The following is a 23,252-nucleotide window of genomic DNA, read 5'->3' as shown; positions in this document are numbered from 1 at the left end:
ATAGTAAGCACTATATAAATGCTAGCTACTATTATTATTTGCAAAAAGCACTTAACACATGATGTCTAGCACTTAGTGGGTGCTATATAAATACTATTCTCTCTCCCTTTTCTAATTACTGAGAAAAATTTAAATCTCTGTGATTTTTCTGAGGAAATAATAGCCTTTCAATAACCCAAGACATAATTACAAAATGTGAATTTAAGATGACTGCCTTGGAGAAAGGACAGATTTTAATTTTATATTTATCTTTAAAAACATGCCAAAGTAATGTCTTAATTATTTCCAAATAAAAATGAAAATAATTTATAGCTTTGGAAGCAAATGGTGTATCAAGGAGCCCAGAGATCTTTTAGTAGTGGTTATCATATCATATCTCTGAGAAAGTCTAGAGGTGTCTTTTAACTTTTACTGTGTTATAGTTCCGTTTAGTGAGCTGACAAAATCTATGAACCCCTTCTCAGAGAAATGTTTTTACATATAAAGGATAACCAAAGAAACCAAAATTTGCCCATTCAAGTTTCACAGATACCCTGAATCTATTCACACCTTAAAAACTCGTAGTCCGTACGAATAATGTCTATTCTGAGTTCCTTACTGTGTCTTTGCCATGACACCCTTTAATTTCTATGAATGTTACTTTCCTTGTCTGTAAATGAGGATCCACCTAGCAAAGTATCTATTACCTAATAGATGTTTAATATATGCTTGCTGATTGATGGACTGATTTCCAGCTTTCTAGGGTTGTGGTGAGGAAAGTGCTCTCTAAATCAGCAATATCTCCATGTGGGCTGTCATTATTGACCCCCTTGTCTTTGATTCCAGTCTTGATTTACAAGGCAAGTTAACAGAGTTTTTAGAAAATGGTGTTCCTCTGGTAATGTAAACCGGCACTTTGTGTCTTAGAAGGTAGTCTAGTGCAGCTTAGGGACTTGTTTAGGGTCCAACAGCCAGTGTGTGACAGTGGCAGGACTGGACCAATGGTGGACCTGGCTTCAAGGCTGTCCTATACACACTATATAACACGCTGCCTCTCACTTAATCTGGCGTAAGAATAAATAAGGGAAAAATAATGCTCTATACACATTGCTATCTTTTAAATAGTAACTGGCACTATGAATTACCAATATTTCATTATGGCTTCGATTCATTAAAATTCATTGTTGTTCTTGTTTTGAGGGCAAATATTATAACAGAACTACGAGTAGCAAACACACATGTATAAAATTCTTAAAATTATGCTTTCCTTCCCTCTTTCATGTTTTTGATCAGAAACCCAAATCCCTCTCTGGTCTGTGACATCTTATTTGGAACAATGTGTGTAGAACAATAAATAATACTGTGAGGATGACTGGTTGTAAGGAAAGCATTTTGCAAACTTTAAGACACAACAGCTGTGAGTTAGAAAAACAGCAATGATTTAACTGAGGAAAGCAAGCAAAGCAGGAAGTTTCCTAATTCAATATATTTTATCATTCATTTGTTGTTTTTAAATTGATTTAAAGAAATATTGACAACCACAAGAAATACAATTGAAGTGACAATAAAAAATAATGAGATACAGCTAAATAGGTCAAACAAATGCATTTTCTTTCAGATAACTTCACAAGGTTAAAAATCTCTTGCCTTTCTTCCTGCCTCCCTCCCCCAAACTATAGCTTTTCATTTCAGTGCTTGTGTAGTTCAGTGCAGAGGCAGCAGACAATGAAAACAATGCTAATTTAATATTTTCAGTTAAAAAGGAAAATAAATATTAGCCAATTTCTGTATATTGTTCCCATTTAGATACTGTCAATTTTAGTCCTTCCGTGAAATTAGTCTTTCCACTAATTAGTCTTTCCATGAAAAGTTAAATCTATATCCACTATGACTGAGAAATAAAATACAAGCTTCTGCCTATTCAATTTATTAATTTGTTTATATCTACATTTTTAGTCAATGTCAGCTTTGGCCCTGTCTACAAGTGCTGAGATATTAAAATATTTGTTGAGTCTTAGCTACTTGATTAGTAATGTAAAAACAACTTTGTTTCTGACAATTGTAATGAAGATAGAAGCTCTTGAAAAGCTTTGTAATGAGATAAAGAGAAATACTATTTATAAATTTACTATGTGCATTTGGTCTCTGTGGACGTTAGCCAGCAACTTTTCACTAACTTTAACCCAAATACTAAGCCAATTCCACAATAAATGTTTATTTGTTCTATTATTTTTAAATGCCTGGCCTGGCAAACTACATACAATATATGACAATTTTTAATGAGAATTTGGGGTTAGGAGAAATTTGTCCAAAATTTATCTTTTACTATGTAAGATGCTGCGTTTAGTAACATGGGGGAAGAGATGTGATGAGAGGGAGAGGAGGACAGATCTGCCATATTGACAATATGGAAATTGTCTCAACCATTAAAACTTTTTTCAATATGGAAAATCATAATTCCCACACCAAAAATTCCTATAAAAATATTGACCTATTATTTTAATAAAATCTGTACTAGGTACCCAATGTGCACAACACTGATAGATTCCCTTAAAAAGACTTCTACCCTTCCTCCATATCCAATGTATATTCTTATCAGCTTTACCTTCAGCGAGGCTGGTGCAGACCTTCAGAGTAAATAGGTGTTTTGAGATAAGAAAAAATTCACTTGGAAGCAAAGTTGTTAATATAACTTTCTTTTCTCTAAAAAACTAGTCTGGGAGAAGCAGATGTGAGCCAAGGGCAGATGAGTCTGATTCAGAAGAGATGAACAAAATTCAGATATTAAAAGGTACATTCATCTGTAAAGAGAGAAAATGCCATTAACTTTGTTCCATGAATCTAAAGGCGAGTTTACATATTTAACACAATTTGACTACCCTTTAGAGAAGAAAAAACAAGCATCTATCTACCTGTTACTTCAAATAGGGACGAGAGAAAGCATTCTGTATGCAACCCTGGATCATCCTCACTGCCACAGTAAGCCCTGACCATTTATTTCCCATAAGCTCATAAGCTGATGGATTTTCACCTTGCAGCTTGCTGGTTTAGTTCTTTGAATTTATCCAGACAGTATTAAGCTTTTTTTTTTCTTTCCATTGTACAAATCTTCTGCTCATTGCAATACCCAGGATAAAGAAATGCTGAATTGTCCAACTACAGGACAAAAGGAACACTGAATTTTCCTGCTAAATCCCAGTGGGATAGTTACTAAGCTAGGGTGTGTATGACAGGAGAGGACACTTTCCCTTCCCTTTTCAAGAGTTCAAACATGCTAAGATGCCACTTTCTTCTTCTTATAGTCTTCCATAGTGGATAGGGTGCTGGACCTGAAATGAAGAGGCTAAGTTTAAATCTCTCCTTAGACACTTAACTAGTTATGTGATCATGGGCACATCACTTTATTCTCAGAGCCTTATATTTTTACCCATTTTAAACAACGACAAGTAGACTTATGATTTGATTGGTATATGGTGTACACAGTATAGAACTATCTCTACCAATACAGATGGGCATCTTCTCTGTAATTTAGAATCTGAGAGGGTTGCCTAGGACAAAACTTATTAAACTGTTGCTTATGACCCCTAACTGAATGTGGAGATAGTGAAAAACATGGCAACAGTAAAAGGTATCAAATATTCTGGCAAGATTTAATTCTTTATGTAAAAATAAACAAGCAATTTATCTCATTAGTATGCAAATTTGCTTTCATCTTTAATAAATAATAAAATTATATGTGTGCCAAAGAATAGTTTTAAAATAAAATTTTTTTATGATTTATTATCAGTTAATGTTTGATTTGTATACTTATTTTATATACCTCTATACCTGAGGCTGTGTAAAAATTTCTTGGGCAAAAAGGGATTACAAGTGAAAAAAGTTTAAGCAGCTCTGGGCCAGGGCACTCAAAAGTTAAATGCCAAAATGAGCCCATGGCATAACTTGAACTTAGACCTTCTTGGTAGGAATCAGCCATCTATGGATCAATCCCAATGGAGACCTGCAGCCTTGAAACTTGAGTGAAATAAAATCACCCCCTTAGCTTAAAGAGGCATACAAAATGGCTTTATACTTTGTATACTTTTTTTTTTCACTTCATACCCTTTATAGGGACAGGAATGAGCAAAGCAATGGGGGAGATCAATCCTTTTTATGATGTTTCTTTACCAATTTCTGAGCAATTACTCGGCATCTGCAGTTCTCTCTCGTGCTCCTAGAATTTCCATTTGGATTTGTTTCAGATTTATTATACATGCCTAAAATCTGATGGACATGTATGTATACAGTTCTAATTAGTCCTGATAGTAGTATCCCTGGTAGTAGTACTAAAATGCTTTGCAATTTATTGCAGTTCTAGCCTACAATATCCTTGAGAGCAGGAGGAGAACAATATTAATAGTACTTGAGCAGTAATTTCCAGATGCCAGGTCTGGCACTATTTATGAAGGCCATATCACTTTTGTATCAATCAGGAAGTATAGAACCTCTGAAAAAGTATATTTGATTCTATACAAATAAACTTCTTAAGTCTCAATTTCACCAAATCCAAAAAGACCGAGAGTGCAAGAGAAGAGAGACTAATCTATATTGGCATATTTCTTAATAATAGCCAACATATGTAAAGTCTCAAAATCAATGATGTTACTTATGTAATAAGTAATATTGTTATATAATAATATTATGTAATATTATTTTCAGAATTTTTTAAGGTGCCTATAATTGTCTTGGAAATGAGGAATATGGGAATGCACATTGGGAGTCATTTATACCTGTTCTTTTACTGTTACTGCATGCATCTATCTATGTTGCTTTAGAAAAGGTAGCAGGTTGAATACAATGCCTTTTTTTTTTCCCCCAAGGGCCATATAAACAATTTTGTGTTTAGCCTCAGTCAAGGAGAATGCTGGATAGCATGTTCTCTAAATAGAATCAGAAATTAATTCACTTCAGAAATTGAGAAAATTTGTTATTGTTCTTGATCAGTCATTTCTGACTCTGTGATCCCATTTGGGGTTGTCTTTGCAAAGATACAGGAGTGTTTTGCCATTTCCTTCTCTAGCTCATTTGACAGACGAGGAAACTAAGGTAAACAGGGGTAAGTGACTTGTTCAGGCTCACAGAACTAGTATTTGAAGTAAGTTTTGAATTCACAAGGATAAATCTTCCTTATTCAAAGCCTAGTACTCTATCTACTGTGCCATCTGGCTAACTCCTAAGAAAATAGAAACCTTAAGAAATTGACAATTTAAACTGACACAAAATACTTTACGCATAAATGTAGCCCTAGCCACTTACTCATGCACACAGAATTGGTACATATTTGAAAGAATTAGACACACATGAGAGCAAATAAGATATGAAGGGGTTACACCATTACATTTAACAGGTTTTCTCTAACCTATCAAAATTCACAACATAGGATTCTAGGACAGATTCCGTATGAATTAGCTTAAAACCAAACAATATCAATAAAGATCCCCCAAACCTTGAGAAAAAAAAGCCTTTGGCCCAAATTAACAGAAATCTTTGCCCTTATTCAGGACTGCCACCTGGTGTATATACTTAGGAAAGATTTCTCTAAAGGTAGAATGCTCCTTTTGAGTAATGTCCGGTGACTAACCACCATATTCTGCTTACTACCCTCAGTTAATTCTCTAAATTGTTTAACCCTCCCAATTGAGCCCCAGAATGCTGAGCAGGTAGCCACAGATATCATCACTGGTAGCACAGGCTGGTACAGGGAATGCTGAGGTCTGCATAGCAGTGCCCAAGCAAGGGCAATAACAGATTATGATAGCAATCAAAAAATAACTCTCTAAAATTCTCTAAATAATTCTCTAAAGTTCTTTATAAAAGAATTCAATCAGGAGTCACATTTTCCTCCATAAATTTTTAGAACTTCATTATCTGAAACCCCTGTGGAGAACAGAGAAAAGGACTGTGGCGAGTTATTGAAATTTTAAAAGTTTGGCTCTTTTGTGAAAGCATCTCTTAAAAAGCCCAAAATTCCTGGGCAAAAATGTAACCTTTTAAAGCATAATTGTCTGTAGCTTGTCCTCGGATGACCTTACCAAAAACAAAACAAAACAAAACAAAAACCCCACGAAAAACAAAATCAAACCTCTCTCCACACCACTCACCACTCCTTAAATGATATCCCAGACTCTGTTCAGTCTCCCTGAAAAGTAGCATATGCTCATATCCACTTCCTGCCTCAGAAAATGAATCAATTCCAGGGACCTAAGGACATTTTCTAGAAGATGTACCTACCACATTGCTGAGTTCTACATGGCCCATTATGCGAGAAACCTCATCAAACTCCTCAGGAGACATAGGTAGAAGGTTGTCTGTGTTCTGAAGTCTGGAAGGGTGACTAAAGTAGGAGAAAAATGAAAGGAAAAAATATAACCACACTTAAAATTCAAGAGGAAAACTGACATTTCAGCCCTTACCTCATTAATCTCAAAAAGGGATTCTTAACCTGGGCTCCATGAACTTGTTTTTTTTTGGTAAAATATTTTGATAACTATATCTCAGTATGATTGGTTTCCTTTGTAATCCTATGTATTTTATTTGTCGCATTTAAAAGCACTCTTCAGGGGAGGTGTCCATAAGCTGCACCAGGCTGCCAAAAAGGTCCATGACACTAAAAAGTTTAAGAACACCTGTTCTACCATATGGGTTGTCTCTAGGAAATAAACAGACTTGTCAAATATATTTGAAAAAGTCTACCATCTACGAGTATTGGTTCCCCACCCATTCTAACCCCTGTATGTGTGAATGAGTATCAATCAGCCCACCTAGTATCCAGCAGTCCTTAAGAAGTCTAATCATGGCTACATGCACTTACTTGTGTTGCCCTGGAGGTGCAAAGCCTAGCCAGAGGAGCACCATGTCTGGGGACTCCCTCATCCCACTTTGAGCAGTTCGAAGGGTTTTTTATTACATGGTGGCTAGATCCATTCATTCACCCCAAGACAATGCAGGAGGGCAAATAATTGACAATGACATTTCCAAGAGTTTTTTTGTTTGTTTGTTTGTTTGTTTTTACTGTTTACAAAATGAAACAAAGAATAAAAAGCAAGACGAAAAAAAATGTATTTTAGTTGCAACTTTGGCCTACTCTATATTGAAAAGAACTACTTTCCCACTGATAAATTTTTTTTCATTTTATTTACACTTATTTCAAAACATCAATGTTTCTGGATCTTGCAGAGCTTAAATGTAGCTTTGAAGAAAAAACAGAACTGGTTTAGGGTTACACCACGGTTGGGTTCACAGAACTCCTAATTAGCATCTTCTCATGTTATCTTGCCCATGTTAGATTGACAGTAGAGTAACAGATTACAAGTATGTTTGAGGTCCACCCATTCTCCCCCTTCCCCTATGGGAAGAGACTGAAGGTTCTAAAAAGGACCCTCTTCTGTGTTCACTTACACTTCAGATACAGAAATTAGTTCAGTCTTGATATAGCCAGTCCCTTTGGGGCCATCAATTTCCATTGGCTCTGGCCCTAGAAAGCAAACAAACCAAATGCACATCTAGTTAGCCAATGTAAATATACTTTAGCCAGGGATTTAAAAAATCAAATCTGTTTCTTAGATGATCAGAGAAGGCCCACATTCTCACCCCCATTGCTTTTGTCAACTAAAATCACTAAGGGGTTTAGTACAAAGGGACTACTGTGTAAAGTACGTGGAAGAGAAGGAGGAGAATGGTCTGTGGCCAAGCTGATACTGGGAAGAGTTGCTAAGAGCTAGAAGGCCCTGAAAGGGAAATGACATCTGCCTTGAGTGTTTCCCACATTTACAAGAAGACAACTGCAATGTACAGAAAGTGCGGAAATTTTGTTTTAAACCAATCTGCCTATTTTGAGATTTTACAATGGAAAATTAATGATCTATAAGAGTGCTACAAAACAGGACTTTTCTTAATTGCATATTCTAAGATGAGCAAGCAGTGTGGTATATTTTAAGAGAAATGATCGTTTATTTCTGATATGAGCAGCTAATTACTATATTAGGATCAAGGTTTTTCTTCCCTCTTTTCTGCTTCCTCATCTAAATGGAAGCACCTACAGTCAGACACACTATAACTTCTCTCTAATATAAGGATGTCATTTTGGTCTTCTTAGAGAATGAAGGGCAACAAAAGAACCATCAACCAACATTCTCAACCAGAAATCAATGGGTATGGGAGATCTTTCTAAAAGACATACCCAATCTGCATGGCTGAGATCTAATCAAAGACAATGAAAGAGATTCTTAATTTAGGCTAATGTGTGCATTCATGCTCATTATATTTGCTCAGACAGTTCTGGGAAAATGTGGATCCTCCCTTTTATTAGACAGGTGATACGGAAATTGTTAAATCTCTTTGATCTAGATGTGGATGATACAAATCCAGTACCCCAAAGACCCTCATTTTAATATAGTCATCTACCAACTTTTTATTTGTTGATCAGTTTACCCCCAGGTGCACCCCTTTTTCAAAAGGTTCAACAGATTTGGTCTCTTTGTCTACAGAGGGAATTGTAAGCCTGTTTTTAGTCAATAAAATTGAATTTAATTTACCCCAAAACTAGGTTTCTTGGAACTTTTTCAGTTGTCACAATTGGAAAGAACACTAGACTGACTGAAATTCAGGAGACTTGTGTCCGTCCCAGCCTGGCACTGTCACTAACTAGCTATAGGATGTTAAGCAAATCATTGCCACCTTAGAACCTCAGATGGAATTAATTTTCTCTTTGGTTAAATGGGAAGAGGAGGAGAAAGAGGAAGAGTGGCTTACAGTTGTAGTTTCCGACTCAAATAGAAATGAAAGACACTAAATGTACTTAAAGATTTCTGTCACCAACAAATTGACTTAGAGGCTACATATTAGCATTATCTATGTTTTATTGAATTTTTTATTTATTGTATCAAATATTTCTTATTTACATTTTAATCTGGTTTAGGTGCACTTGGAGTTCTATGGGCCAGTTTCCCCTCTCCCCAACACCTCCATTCTAGTCAACTTTCTTAAGACTAATTTGAAGAATTGTGGTAGAAAATTTCCTACATCAATGAAATTGTAGGTCTAGCCCCGCCCAAATTCCTCCATTTAGTATTATCAGGACAGTTAGATGGCCCAATGGCTAGAGAGCTGGATCTGGAATAAGGAAGACTAGTTCAAATGTAATCTCAGGCACTCACTAGCTCAGTGACTGTGAGCTAGTTGCTTAACCTCAGTTTTCCCATCTGCAAGTTGGAGATAACAGCTACCTCCCAATCTAGGATATACTGCAACATATCTAACATATATAGGACTGCTTGCCATCTAGGGGAGGGAGTGGAGGGAAGGAGGGGAAAAATCGGAACAGAAGCGAGTGCAAGGGATAATGTTGTAAAAAAAAAAAAATACCCTGGCATGGATTCTGTCAACATAAAGTTATTATAAAATAAAATAAAACATATAATAAAAAAAAAAACAGCTACCTCCCAGAGTTACTATGAAGACCAAAAGAGAGAATATTTGTGAAGTGCTTTGCCAACCTTAAAGAGCTATATAAATGCTAATTGTTGTTATTATTATTATTACTACTACACTTGTTTAAAAGGAATTGGGGTGATATTCCCCTACAAAAGGAGAAATTTACTCTTTCTCCTTATCTGCATTAAATTTCATTTAAAACTATAATGTGCTTTCATAATCTTTGGGAAACCTACTATATTAAATCAATCTACCACCAATCCTCCAATTAAAAACTAGAAGCTACAGATAAATGCCATAATCGGGGATTTGTGGATGATTTCCATGTTTATGAAAATGAATATGCAATTTTGCTTTTCAAAACTCTTGCACCTTTCCTAGTTTTTCAACATTGTATTCTGTTATTAAAGCATGCATTTTTTAGAAAAATTTCCTTCACAAGTTTTGACAGAGAGAATTTATCAGTTGGTAAAGGTTTCTTCACCGCTTTTTTTAATCTTTCCTTTCTGAAAAGCAAGAGCAGAGAATTCCAAACAAAGGCTAGAAAGCCACTTGTTGGGGCAGTTCTAAAGACTCCAGTTTAGGTTTAATTGGTTTCTCAAGTCCCTTCAGATCCTAGTGGTCTCTGATCTCTCATTGATGCATCTCCAGAGACCTGACCTATATTTTATTTCTGAGGGAAACTTGATCTCAGCTATCTGCATTTCAACAGGTTCATGTGTTGAAAGGAAAAATCTTGGTTAGGACTTCACCCTGATAACAGGCAGGCTCAGGAAAAACAACATAGCAAAAGGATTTTGTCTTTACATACAAAGCATGAGCATTGTATGGACCTGAGCCGAGCTCAGGCCACTTTAGCATTTTAGACAAACTTTTAAGAAGAGAAATCAATTCTGATGGGTTAAAAGTAGAAAGAGGATGGCCAATATTGCACCAATGTCATCTTTACAATTCACTTAAGAAACAGATTTCTAAAGGGGCTCAAAGCATGGGTGCTATTATACTCTTGGTCTGACACGGAGGGCAGCTTCTCTATGTGAGGGTTGTCACATTTACCTGTGCAGCTCCTGTCACGTACTCAACTCGTGGTACAAGAGAGCTGTCATGTACATCTTCTAAGGGGAATGAAAATCATGGCTACTGTTGGATTTTGGTAGTGCTAGTGGTAATGGACAAATTCTTCAATATATGACTGTCAGAAGTCAGAGGTTCAATAATGATTCTCTCCACTTACCTTCCTTTGGCCTAGAATAGTATTTTCCAAAAGCATGGTCTTTATCAATGTTTGGGTATAGAAACTTCAGAGGATTTTCAGGGATATTCTCAGCAGCCATGACTTTATAATTCCGAATGATATCAGGAAAAGTAACCGCAGAGAGTTCTTTTTTCGTGTATGGTTCAACTGCATGAAATACTGATTCTTTAAAAAAAAAAAATAGAAAGGAAGAAAGATATGAGTCACAGGATTGAAAAAACCTCCTGGGGCTATCTAATCCAACATGTAAGTGAACAAGAATCCCTTTTAGAACAGTAGTGTCATATGCAAACAGACCCTTGTGGGTCATATATTGTCTTGGAAAACACAAATTAATATTTTTTTAGGTTGTATTGTACTTTTTTTATATTTTATTTTATATTTTACTTATTTTTCATGTTGTTTATTTTATATATTTTAATCTGGTTTATATTTTGCATTTTATTTTTTTGTTTATTGATTTAATCTGGTTTGGGTAATTCAGGCTGCACTGGAATGCAGGCAATGTGCCCGAAGAATTTGACACAATTGCTCATAAACATATCCAACAAAGGAAGTATAATAGTGAAAGGCAAAAAAGGTAACTTCTGAGGCAGCCTTTTTTTTTTTTTTTTTTGCCACTTTTGGATGGCTCTAATTGATAAGAAATTTGTCCTTAAATCAATTCTAAATTTGCTTCATAATTTGCTTCATAACTTAATCTCACAACAACATGAGTATTGTACACTTCTTTCAGACTGTGATCCTATTTGAGGTTTTTTTGGCAAAGAAACTGAAACAGTTTGTCATTTTTTTCTCTGACTCATTTTATATATGAGGAAACTGAGGCAAATAGGATTTAGTGACTTGCTTAGGGTAACATAGCTGGTAAGTGTCTGAGGCCAGATTTGAATTCAAGAAGATTTTTCTTAATTCTAGGCCCAGACCTCTATCCACTAAAATACTTAGCTACCCCACAACATGAAAATCAGGTTTTCAAATAATACTTCTTTGACTTCCCTTTTCCCCTTCAGAATTGCCTCCTCTTGGCTAACCATTAACAAATCCTTCAGTTGATCCTATATGGTTCTCTGCCCTCCAGCTTTTTTTTTTTTTTTTCATTGCCATACAATCTTATCAACTCATAATTGCAGTTCACTAAAACTTTGATCTTTTTCAGATTAATGGCTATCTTTTACCTGTGGGTACACTATTTTAAACTTGTGAAGCTATTTTAAAAAAATATTACTCCAGATATGTTAATGGTTATATAAAAATGCTTGCTTTTAAATACAAGCCTGTGTACAATTTTGGGGAAATCTAGGTGGCTTAGTTGGATAGGACACTGGGGCTGAGTTCAAATCCAATCTCAGACACTTATAATGGTGGGTAAATTACTTAATCCTGTTTGCCTCAGTTTCCTCATCTGTAAAATGAACTGGAGAAGGAAATGGCAAATCACTCAGTATCTTTGCCAAGAGAACCCCCAAAAGAGGATCATGAAGAGTAAGACAGACTAAACAACAACCTATGGACAATTGAGTATCTCACTAGCCTTTACCTATTTAAAAATAAGACCTTTTTGAGGTGCATCTTATAACAAGAAGAAAATTTATTATTTATTTTTTAAAATGGTATTTTATTTTGTTCCCAATATTCAGTTTTATAAGATTTTGAGTTCCACATTTTTCCCTCCCTCCGCCTCTCTCCTCTCCCCTCCCCAAGATGGCAATCAATCAGATATAAGTTATACATGTACAATGATATTAAACATATTTCCATATTAGTTATGTTGTAAAAGAAGAATCAGAATAAAAGGGAAAAACTGCAAGAAAGAGACTACAATCGAAAAAAGTGAAAACAGTATGCTCTAATCTGCAAGGAATATAAATTTTGGTTGCTGAAATTTAGCAAGAAATCTTGGGTTTACTCATTAGGTTTCTTTTGTATGGACCATATCTTAATCTCTCTGGATCTCATTGGGTAACAATAGATCCCAGACCAAGCATCATTTGAGGGACTGTTTAGATTCTGACGCATCAGAGTGATTGTAAATAGCAATTGTTTCTGTGCTGGCCAGAAACCCTAAGAGACTTCCCGTACAAATTTTTTTTTTTTTTTTTTCCTTTGAGTAGGCAAACTAGGCCATTTTTTAACCTTATTTCTTACCTAGCTCTGAATCATTGAAGGGTATTGCCTCAGACAAATTGAGACCTGAGAAAGACCTTAGCTTAAAAAGGCCAAAGTCTCTCACTGTATCCAAGGCCATTTCCAGTCATCCTGATCTGTATCTGGCCACTGGACCCAAATGACTGCAGGAAAGAATGAGGCTGACTGATTTTGCATAGTCCTGCCTCACTTGCAAGTCATGACTTAGCCATCCTGATGCTATTGGTCCTTTTCAACAACAAAGTACAAACAACAGCAACTAGCTTCTCAGGACCCTGGTTCTCTGTTATTTCTGTAGATTTCATGAGACCAGTTAAAGTAATCCTTACTCATAAAAGTATTAACATCTTAATGGGATACTCTTGATAACTGCAAACTTCAGGAATAAAAGAAATGAATCTCTAATGATGAAATTTGAAAATGTAGCATGATAAATGTTTGTATGATTCATAGGGGAAGTTTCTTGGAATCCATATCTAATCTTGATGAGGTTTTGCTTTTTTAATTTTGAAATTCAGAAATTTAATTTTTAGAGCTATTTTCCAACCTAGGAAAGGCATTGTTCCAAAATAATACTTTGAAATTTAATTTTAGGAAACATTATAATGCAGTATAAATGTAAGAATGAATACTAGATTTCCTTCTTATTATAAAATGCACCTATGACAGATTGTTCTGCCTACTCACACTGCTGCCAGGTTTTCCTTCTTCTAATTAATATATTATTAACAAACAACAATCATATTCTTGATTACTTCCTAATCTGTTGTTGTTCCATCATTTTTGTCATATCTAACTCTTCATGATCCCATTTGAAGACCTTCATCTATACCTTTGATAAATGTTCTATTTACAAAACTAAGTTTATATACAAATATGTCAAAAAAATTTAAAACTCAAAACTTGATAAAATTTTTAAATGATTTCATCACATCCCAGTGGCTATTCATTTATACTTTACTGAATATTACTCTAAGGGAGCATAGAATTTTACTTTTTTGCTCACAGAAAAATTTCTCCTTCCATGAATCCATTGCAAATGATACATACATATATATAAAACAGGTTGAACATCAGTCTTTATATATATAAAGACTGATGTTCAACCTGTTACATATTATTGCAATAATAAACAACATTTGACTCTTTTAATCGTCCTTATTTCCATCAATTTCAGTTTTATTATATCTTACAAAAGTGAATTCATTTAAACAGCTGCTGGCAAGAGATTTTCCTAATGACAATTTCCCATTTTCATAGTCTTAACTATACAAGCTCACATGAATGAATTTTGTCTACACAACATGACACTTACCATTCTGTAACTTTTCAACCCAAGTAAAAGTGATTGCTCCATCCCGACTACTTTCACTGAATCTCAGCAGAAATGTCCCAGGCTTCTGATCTTTTAGTAATGCCCTTTCTTGTTCTTTACTTATAAAGCCCATTATACATCTGTATGTGGAAAGAGAATTTACAAGAGGTTATCTAGTAAAATTAATAGATAGTTTATACAAAGAAAGAAAATGGCAATCTAAAAGGGACTTATGAAAATATAAAAATTAATGACAGCATAGAGACAATCATGTATTAGAGATAATATAGAAAATTCAGAAAGAAGTAGCATCACATAGTGAATTGAAGTGAGTTGGAAATAAGATTTGAATTCTTCTGATTCTGATGGATAATGATTAGGTGATCCTGGCCAGGCAAGGAAGTCAAACCCTCAGCCAACCTTGGAAGGTGGTATTAAAGTAGAACACAGTGCTGTTTTAAATAGAAATTCTGCTTTGTTTGATCATTTTTTCATCTGTGTCTAATGCTTTCTGACCCAATTTGGGGTTTCCTTGGCAAGGATAAAGGGAAGCTTTGCAATTCCCAGTTCAATTTACAGAGGCAGAAACTGAGGCAAACAGAGTTAAGTGACTTGCCCAGCTAGTAAGTATCTGAGGCTGGATTTGAACTCATGAAGATGAGTCTTTCCCACTTCAGACCAGTGCCCTATCCACTGTGCCAGCTAGCCACTCTTAAAGAGGGTAAGGGAGGGGGATGTCAACTAATCCATAGACAAGGATCTATAAAACACTTTACAGATGAGGAGACTGAGGTGGACAAAGATTAAATGGTTTGTCCAAACTCACACTGCTACTTAATATCTAAAGTCTGATTTGAACAAGGGTCTTCTCTCCTCTAGAGTAAGTGCTCTATCTACTTATACCAGTTAGGTGCTTCCCACTATCTACTGGATTAAATTTGTTAGGTCTTTTATTATTACAACATAATTTTAAAAGTTGCAGATTGTCTAGATTTCACAGTTATGATTTATGATGGGACATCCAGATCAGCAAATATACTTTCCTGTTCTAGTAGCTTGTTTCAAGGAAGAACTCTTTACTTAAAAAAAGAGTTTACTTCCCCCTCTAGTGACATTTTATGGAATACCCTTAGAATGGTGTCATAGGGGTGATGGGAATCTAACCCCATGCTTTCCTGAATAAGTGAATTTTTCCCCAGTGTCTGCCAAGCTGCAAGCAATCTTTAATATGGGGCTAAACATTTTCCACTAAGTACTCATCTACGAAACTATTGTAAGTTAGAAAGCTAACTCAAAACAATCCTGAATATGTTGGAAATATTTTATTGTTCCTTATTCATTATGAAAATTATCTTTCATTTTTTCTTAGTTGTCAAATTCACATAAAACCAAATCTGTGAAAAAGTGACAAAAAAGCATATTTTAGTCACTGTTCCCAAACCTGCATCTGGTTCCCATAGACTCTAAGGTAAAAGAGGACATTAAAACCCTTCCACAATCCGGTTTCTATCTACCTTCTAGCTTTCTGTGATTTCCTCTTCAAATCAGTGAATCATTCAACATTCATTAAGTGCTTTCTATGTGACATGCACTGAGCTAAGCACTGGGCTTTAAAAAAGAGGCAAAAGAGTCTTCTCTCAGGGTGTTTACAATCTAACAGAGGAGACAAACAAACAAATAAATACAAACAGTATAAAGATAAAGTAATTAAAAGAAGGAATTATGGAATTATGAGGAGTTGAGAAAGGTTTCCTGTAAAAGGTAGGATTTTAGTTGGTACTGGAGGAAAGTCAGGAAAACCAGAAAGTAAAGATGAGGAAGGTAAGAGGGACAGAAAGAAAAAAAATGCCAAGATCAGAAAAATGGAGCATTTTATTTGTGGAACATCCAGGAGACCATATCACTGATTTGAAGAGCATGTATCATGGAGAGAGATGTAGACTGGAAAGATAAGAGGTGGCAGAATTAGGAAGGGTTTTCAATGTCAAATAGATGATTTTGTATTTGATCTTGTAAGTGATGGAAAGCAACTGGCATTTATTGAGTAAGTGGTGGGTGACATAGTTAGATTTGTGCTTTTAAAAAATCACTTTGGAGGCTGAACAGAGGATTCTGAGAAACTTGAGATGGGCAGATTCACAACAGGCTATTGTAAAGGTCTAGGTGAAGAGATAAGAGCCTGCATAGACTGGTGGAAATTTCAGAGAAGAGAAGGGGACATTTTCAAGTGATATTGCAAAGGTAAAATTGACAGGCCTTGTTAACATATGGGATTGGGAAGGGGAGGGATTAAGAGAGAGTGAGGAGGCCAGATGACTTCTAAATTTAAAGCTGACTGGACTGGTAGGATGGTGTTGCCTTCTACAGTGACAAGGAATAGATGAGTGTATGTATGGAAGGAACGGTGTATCTATTATTGATCTGTTGAATTTAAGATTGGACACCCAGTTCAATATGTCTGAAAAGCAATCAGAGATGTGATATTGGAGGTCAGCAGAGATATTGGCACAGGATAGGTAGATTTTAGAACTGTCCACATAGAAATGGCCATTAAATCCATGCCATCTAATTTCACCAAGTGAGGAGTAGAGATGGAAAAAACAAGAGGGCTGAGGACAGAATCCTAAGGGACACTTTGTTTAGAAGTCATGATCTAGAAGAGCCATTTAGGAAGACAGAGAAAGCAGACACATAAAACATAGGAGAGTGTTAAATTAAGGCAAGGCAAGTTAAGAAGCATTTATGAAGCTCTTTCTATGTGCTAAGCATTGTACTAAATGGACTCCATTTTGTCTTACTGCCTTTACATAGGCAACATCTCCAATGCTGGAATATGGCCAGTCTTTACTTCTCTAATATTTATCAGCATCCTCATCTTCCCCCAAGGCTCAGCTGAGATATCACCATCTCAAAGAAGTCTTCTTAAACCCTGTCAATTGTTTCTGTTCTCTCTTCCACTTCCCTAGTGTGTGAGTATATAATACATGTTTATATATCCTCACCAAGACAATGTAATCTCCTTGAGGTCAGGTTCTATTTAATTTTTGTGTCTTTGTATCTCTAGGCAGTGCCTTGTACAGAGTAAGTACATGATAAATGATTGCTCATTTGAATTTATTGACTAATGTCTAGTATGATAAAATGGTCAAGGAAAAGCCCATAGGCATGTTCCATAAGAAGAGATTTTAGGAACAAGGCAATGCTGGGAATAGTCTAATTGAATAATTAAACATGGTAACTATAGCTTAATCATTCCCTACAGATGCAACAGAAGGTCTTTTATCCAAAATATGTCAGAAAACAAACATCTGTCACCCTTACCCATCATTCCAGAGACAAATTAGATGCTTTTTAATGAGTTCAAGGATGCCCTCAATCCAAAGCCAGAAAGAAAAATTTTTGTCATTTAGATTTTCCTGAAATGACAAATCCATGCATTAGAAATTTTTTTAAATCTAAAAATTAATATGATAACATATTTGCAGAAGAAAATCTTATAAGTCACTTTTCTCATTGTCACTCTGTGAGGTAAGTAGATCAAATATTATTATCTCTACTTAACTGTGACTCAGAAAAGTTAACTGACTTGCTCAGGACTAAGTTATTCTATTTAGGATTGAAGACCAGGTCTCTTGAGTACATATCTTCCTGACAATATGCTGCCTCTTCATGGTGAATTCACAAATCCACATCTGAATTGAATTTGTTTTGCATAGTTGACAAAGCTAAAGAGTTCTTGCAGGAAAAATCAGATATCTATCAGAGATAGATCTTATCCATTCTAGTTCAAAGATAAAAGCAACTGGAAATGCAAATCTTCCATTCTCAATAATATTCAGATACCAAGTTTCCTATTTCTTTCCCAATGATTCTACTTCCTTACCAAATCAGAGAAAAACTTTACAATTAGAGATTTCCCAATGTATAAGCTTTTTGCTTTCTTCTCTTTGGAGAAAAAAAGGGGACTAAAGTAATTTTTGGAGAGATAAAATAAGCTAATCTTCTCTAAAAAAAAAAAATCTTGTTTCCCCCCTAATCTATTGTACTCAGGAGATTACTCAATGGTAGTACATTCCTGTAGAGATCTTCACACAGAATTGAATAAAATATTCTCAGGGGAGAGTTCTAAGGGGAGTGAAAAGATTTTAAGGAAGTAACAGGATATTATCACTCAGCTGGATGCTTCCTGTCTGGATTCACATTAGAATACCAAATTTATGGATTACACCATAAAACTTATATTTTTCTTCCTACAGATTCCTTGGGTGGAAGAAAAACTCCAAAAGGATTACCATGATAGGAAGTGACCAAACAAAAACTGAGAATAGAAGCTTAGTTTGATCTTTCTAACTAATTCAAACAGATGAAGAACCCACCTTGCAGAATCTTGTCCAAGGAATAAGACCATCAGAGTTAGAGGAATTGGGGCCTAAAAAACAAACAAACAAAATCAATATTCTCCAGAGGATATAAATAACATTACAACATTTTACTTAGCCTAAAAGCTTTTGTATACATTCTCAAAAAATACAAAGTTTTTCTTTGAAGGATCTACTAATCTGATACAACTCAAAGGCAAATAGAATGAAATGATCCAGGTTATTTATATAATCACCATTGCTCATTACCTCTAATAATAATATGATGTTAATAGCAAATATTCTTGAATAATTCATATACATGGCTGAGTTTTTAATAGTATTTTATTTTCCAAATACTTTCAAAGATAACTTTCAGCAATCACTTTTGCAAAACCCGTGTTCCAAATTTTTCTCCCTTTCTCCCCTGCCATCCCCTCCCCAAGACAGCAAAGAATCTAATATAGGTTAAACGTGTGCAATTCTTCTAAATATATTTCTGTATTTGTCATGCTACATAAGAAAAATAAGATCAAAAGGGGGAAAAAACATAAGAGAGAACACAACAACAACAATAACAAAAAGGTGAAAATTGTATGTTTTGATCCATATTCAATCTGCATAGTTTTCTCTCTGAATGAGGATGGCACTTTCCATCACAAGTTCATTGGAATTGCCTTGAATCATCTCATAGTTGAAAAGAGATTTGGCTGATTTTAATAAGAGAAATGGATAGACAATACAGAATGGGGAAATGATTTTTAAAAGTATTTTAAGGAAGAAAAAACCTTTAGTTCACTTCTTCCTTTGATACTGTCTTTCTTTCCTTCAATGATTTCTACACCTCTGCTTATAACCTGTACAATACAAATCCCTGTGCTGCCATGACTTTTGGTAGCATGCTTTGTTTTATATTTTAGGAATTTAGATCTAAATTTTAAAAATAAAATGGCAGAAGTAGGACCATATAGGTGTCAAATACTGTTTATACTGTCAGAATGTAGTTGTATTGATTAGCTATTCTGCTTTAAGTTTTTCCTTTTAAAATCTATAAGAGCACATTGAATATATAGAATATACTCAGTATATAGAATATAAATATAGAATATTTACATATTTCCTACATATCTATATATAAATATAGAATATAAAAAGTATACAGAATATAAAGGAAATCTGTAAAAAATATCTTTTCTTGTTTGTTTTTGAAAAAAAAAACCCACATTTCTATTACTGATAATTAATCGGGCCCCTTGGCAAATTCTGCAGAATGAAAACTAGTGGACTCTTTTACCAAGAGAGGTTTTATAATTACCTTTCCTGGAGATTTTTACAAAAAAGGGTGATTGCTTTTTTTCCAAATGCATCAATTGGATTATATGATACCTAAAAGTCTCTTGCAATCCTAGGACTTTAAAATGTTTTTCTTTTCCTTCCTCCCTCCCCCAAGTTGCACTTAGGAAACTACCAAAAATTTTCCTTCTTCCTCATTATTATTTTTCCACTTTTCTCTGAATATTTTTTATCATACAATATTTTCTAAGTCCCTTACAAAACTGAGAGTACATCTGCTCCCAAGTTAAAATTTGTTTTCAATACTCAACTCAGATGCTGTTAGGTTTTCTAGTCTCTTTTCTTACATAATACCCCCAGAAAAGTTGCCATAGGCATTACATTATAGAGAACATTTATCCTTTTGGAAAAGATCAGGCACATGAAATCACAATATGTAGTAGCTACAGAAACCAAAGGACAAACTGAAGCCTTGAAGAGTTTACTTAGACCATTCTTTTGCCTTCGTTATAGCACAGACAAATGAAAAGAAATTACAATTCTTCCCCAAATAAGGAAAAAGGAAAACAAAAGTTTCTTTATCATTAGCAAAATAACTCCAAAAAAATGTATGAAGTCTCCATAAAACAAAGATCTTGGAAGAATGGTTTATTTTAATATAGTACTGAAAGAAAATTCATTTGGTATATATAACTTCATACAAGGTAAACAGATAAATTTTTCTAAAACTATTAAAGAGTGGTCCAGATAACTTCAGTTTCCTCAGCCGAAAAATAAAGGGGCTGGACAAAATGGCTTCTGAAGTTCTTTCAAGTTCTGGAACTGAGCTTAAATAAGAACCATTCTTTGCAATAGATTGAGGAGGTGTCAAATTAATAAATGTAGGCCAGGATTCAAAGATGTCTTCTGATTGCAATTCACTTTCATTTAGAACACATTGCTCCTTCACTTATCACAATTTAAATATCTAATAGGAAATTAACTTCTCAGAAAAGGAAAGAGGAAACAGAAAATTATTTTTAAGAACCAAGAATCTTTTATAGATTAAAAAAAAGTCCATATGTTCATACCTAGGAGTTTCTCGCCCAACATGTTCAGCTGTTCTAAATTAAGTCCTCTTTTTGTGACAGAGGAAAACTGCCAACTCAACACCTCTGAAAGTTGAGACCATTTTGCACATGGTGGGTTCAGAAAGAAGGATAAATTCTAAAGAGAAAACAATACAAAAATCCTTAAGAACAAATGCAGAGGCATCAAAAATGGACTGGGTGCTAAAACTCATGCTTATGAAGGGTCTAAATTTTCAAATTCTTTTCTACAGTATCATACAATCCCAGAATAAAGAGTCAAAAGCAGAAGAAAGTGAAAGTAGAAAGGCAATCTTTGCATCCAGTGGAAAGAAAAATAAAATAATGAGCAATTAAAGGTTTAACTTTGGTCAAACTTTCTAAAATTCAAAGTTTATTTAGTTGATCTATATTTTGTAAACAAAAGTAAAGGCCACAAAGGTTTCATGAAGTAAATTATAATCTGTTTCTTTTTGTCTGTATATCCTCATTGCCAAAGATGGTCACTGGCACACAAAAATTTTTTAATAAAATCTCAGTTAAATCAAATGCAAGTGGATCTGAGTTTATCAGCAAAGAAGGAAAATTACAGATCTCTTTCCTATACTTGTTTCAGTTTTTTAAAGTTCCTCATAATCTTTACACATTTGTCTGCATAAGTTCTATGATTTTCATTGAAGTTTCATTTGACTAATCAGCCTGATTTAAAGATTCTTAAGCTAGAGTAAGAGGGGCCTTTAGTTAACTTTTTATTTTAATAACAGAAGATCCTCAATACCTTGGGTTCTGTTGTTAGCATGTTGTACCATAAAATGGATGCCCATCCACTGGGAAGCTGGCTTACATTGGAAATCACAACAATAGGCAGAGATGTTGTCTAAAAGAAGAAAAAGACTTTGAGGCATTCTAAATTAAAAGCATTTCATCCTTACCTATTCACAAACATATTAGTTACTCAATGTGTGCAAACAAAATATACTTTCATTTCTACCTAGAGATATAGAGATATCTCTATCATCTATCTATCTATAATGTTTTATATCCTTTCCCCTCCAATTTGTTCAAGAATTTTTTTTTCGTTCATGTATACAAGAGAAAAACAGATGCAAATCTCACAATCTTATTCTATAACCAACTAGAAATTGGCTGACCAATGTATAATCATACAACTGAGTTGAGAAGACAAGGAATAAATAAGGTGGAACAAAGTTGAAAGATAAATGGGGTTTAGAGAGCAAGCAGTACAACTCTGGGAGAGGAATGGACAAGATAAGGAGATAAGTAAACATGGTTGGTAGAACTTAGTAAGAAAGCTGTAAGTCAATCATTCTAGGGAAAAGTTATGGCAACTTGAGCAGCTGCTTTTTGTAGTCCTATCAAGGGAGAGCACTCTGTCTCATGGGAATCATTATCCCATAGTTGTTTAGAATATCTTCTAAGTCTATTTCTAGACTATCCTCAAGCCTTTGCAAGGATCTTGACTTCCCAAAGGCACAACAGTACAACTTTTAAAAGGAAAATTATTTTAAGATATTTGTTTGGATTGTTGTTCAACTCAGCACTAAGAAACATTTTTTAATTTAAAGAAAAATCCCCAATCAATACCATGGAACAATATTAGAAATCAAAAACATTGGGGAAATAATTCAATAATTTAGTGGTAAACTTAACACTCAGTTATCCAAAGAGCTGGATCCATAAATAGTAATTTACAGCAGCACAGCCACAACCAAAAAGCAAGGAGAAAAGTCTTTAGAGGAAAAAAAAAAAACTGAATATAAAAATATATGGGAGAAAAATAGTAACTGACAATTACTTCTATTTTTGACAAGTATTTGACATTCTTCATGCAGAAGCTGCACCCCCTATCCTGGGAGGAGTTCCTTCATGAATAGGTAAGAAGATAGGTCACTAAGATCTTTCAGCTTTCAAATTCTGAGATTCTATGAAATCTAAGACTTACCTCTAGATCTATTACCAAGCCAGGCTGGCACAACTGGGTCTCAAAGCTTAGAGAATGAAGCTCTTCAGTAACAATGAGAGGGCCCTAAAAAAACCAAGCATGCACAGAATTATTTAAAAATCTCAAATCAATTAATTCATATACTTTAAACTTTTTATAAGTCAAAATAACCTTTTAAGAGGTGCAACTGAGGCCTAACCATCACGTCTTTCAGCATAGGAAATAAAACCCAAATATCATAAATTATAACCTCATCTCAAATTTTCAACCATGAAAGCTTGAAAGCATGAAAGATTGGATATTATCTAATAATACCTCCTGGGTATATTCATTAAAATGGATTTTTAAAATGATGATATGATGACTACAGTATTGTGTTGCAGTGGAAGGATTATGACTCTGA

At 34.6% G+C, this 23,252-nt stretch overlaps 1 protein-coding gene across 2 annotated transcripts in view; it reads right to left on the bottom strand.

Annotated features, from left to right (window-relative positions):
* Positions 1 to 1,450: 1,450 nt before the first annotated feature.
* Positions 1,451 to 23,252, bottom strand: part of STAT1 (signal transducer and activator of transcription 1) — a 55,206-nt gene continuing 33,404 nt past the window's right edge. The window contains exons 15-24 of one of the 2 annotated variants that reach the window (XM_051985990.1): positions 22,850 to 22,933; positions 21,665 to 21,763; positions 20,890 to 21,025; positions 18,545 to 18,597; positions 17,490 to 17,584; positions 14,169 to 14,308; positions 10,685 to 10,870; positions 7,417 to 7,492; positions 6,250 to 6,352; positions 1,451 to 2,780 (exon numbers count right to left, since the gene is read on the bottom strand). In XM_051985990.1, coding sequence (XP_051841950.1) covers positions 2,757 to 2,780; positions 6,250 to 6,352; positions 7,417 to 7,492; positions 10,685 to 10,870; positions 14,169 to 14,308; positions 17,490 to 17,584; positions 18,545 to 18,597; positions 20,890 to 21,025; positions 21,665 to 21,763; positions 22,850 to 22,933 — 996 coding nt within the window. In that variant the 3' untranslated portion in view covers positions 1,451 to 2,756. The other variant, XM_051985989.1, reaches the window with a different exon arrangement.

The sequence above is a fragment of the Antechinus flavipes genome, chromosome 3, assembly GCF_016432865.1.
Source record: "Antechinus flavipes isolate AdamAnt ecotype Samford, QLD, Australia chromosome 3, AdamAnt_v2, whole genome shotgun sequence".
NCBI lineage: Eukaryota > Metazoa > Chordata > Mammalia > Dasyuromorphia > Dasyuridae > Antechinus > Antechinus flavipes.
This window is presented reverse-complemented; position numbering and strand designations above follow the sequence as displayed.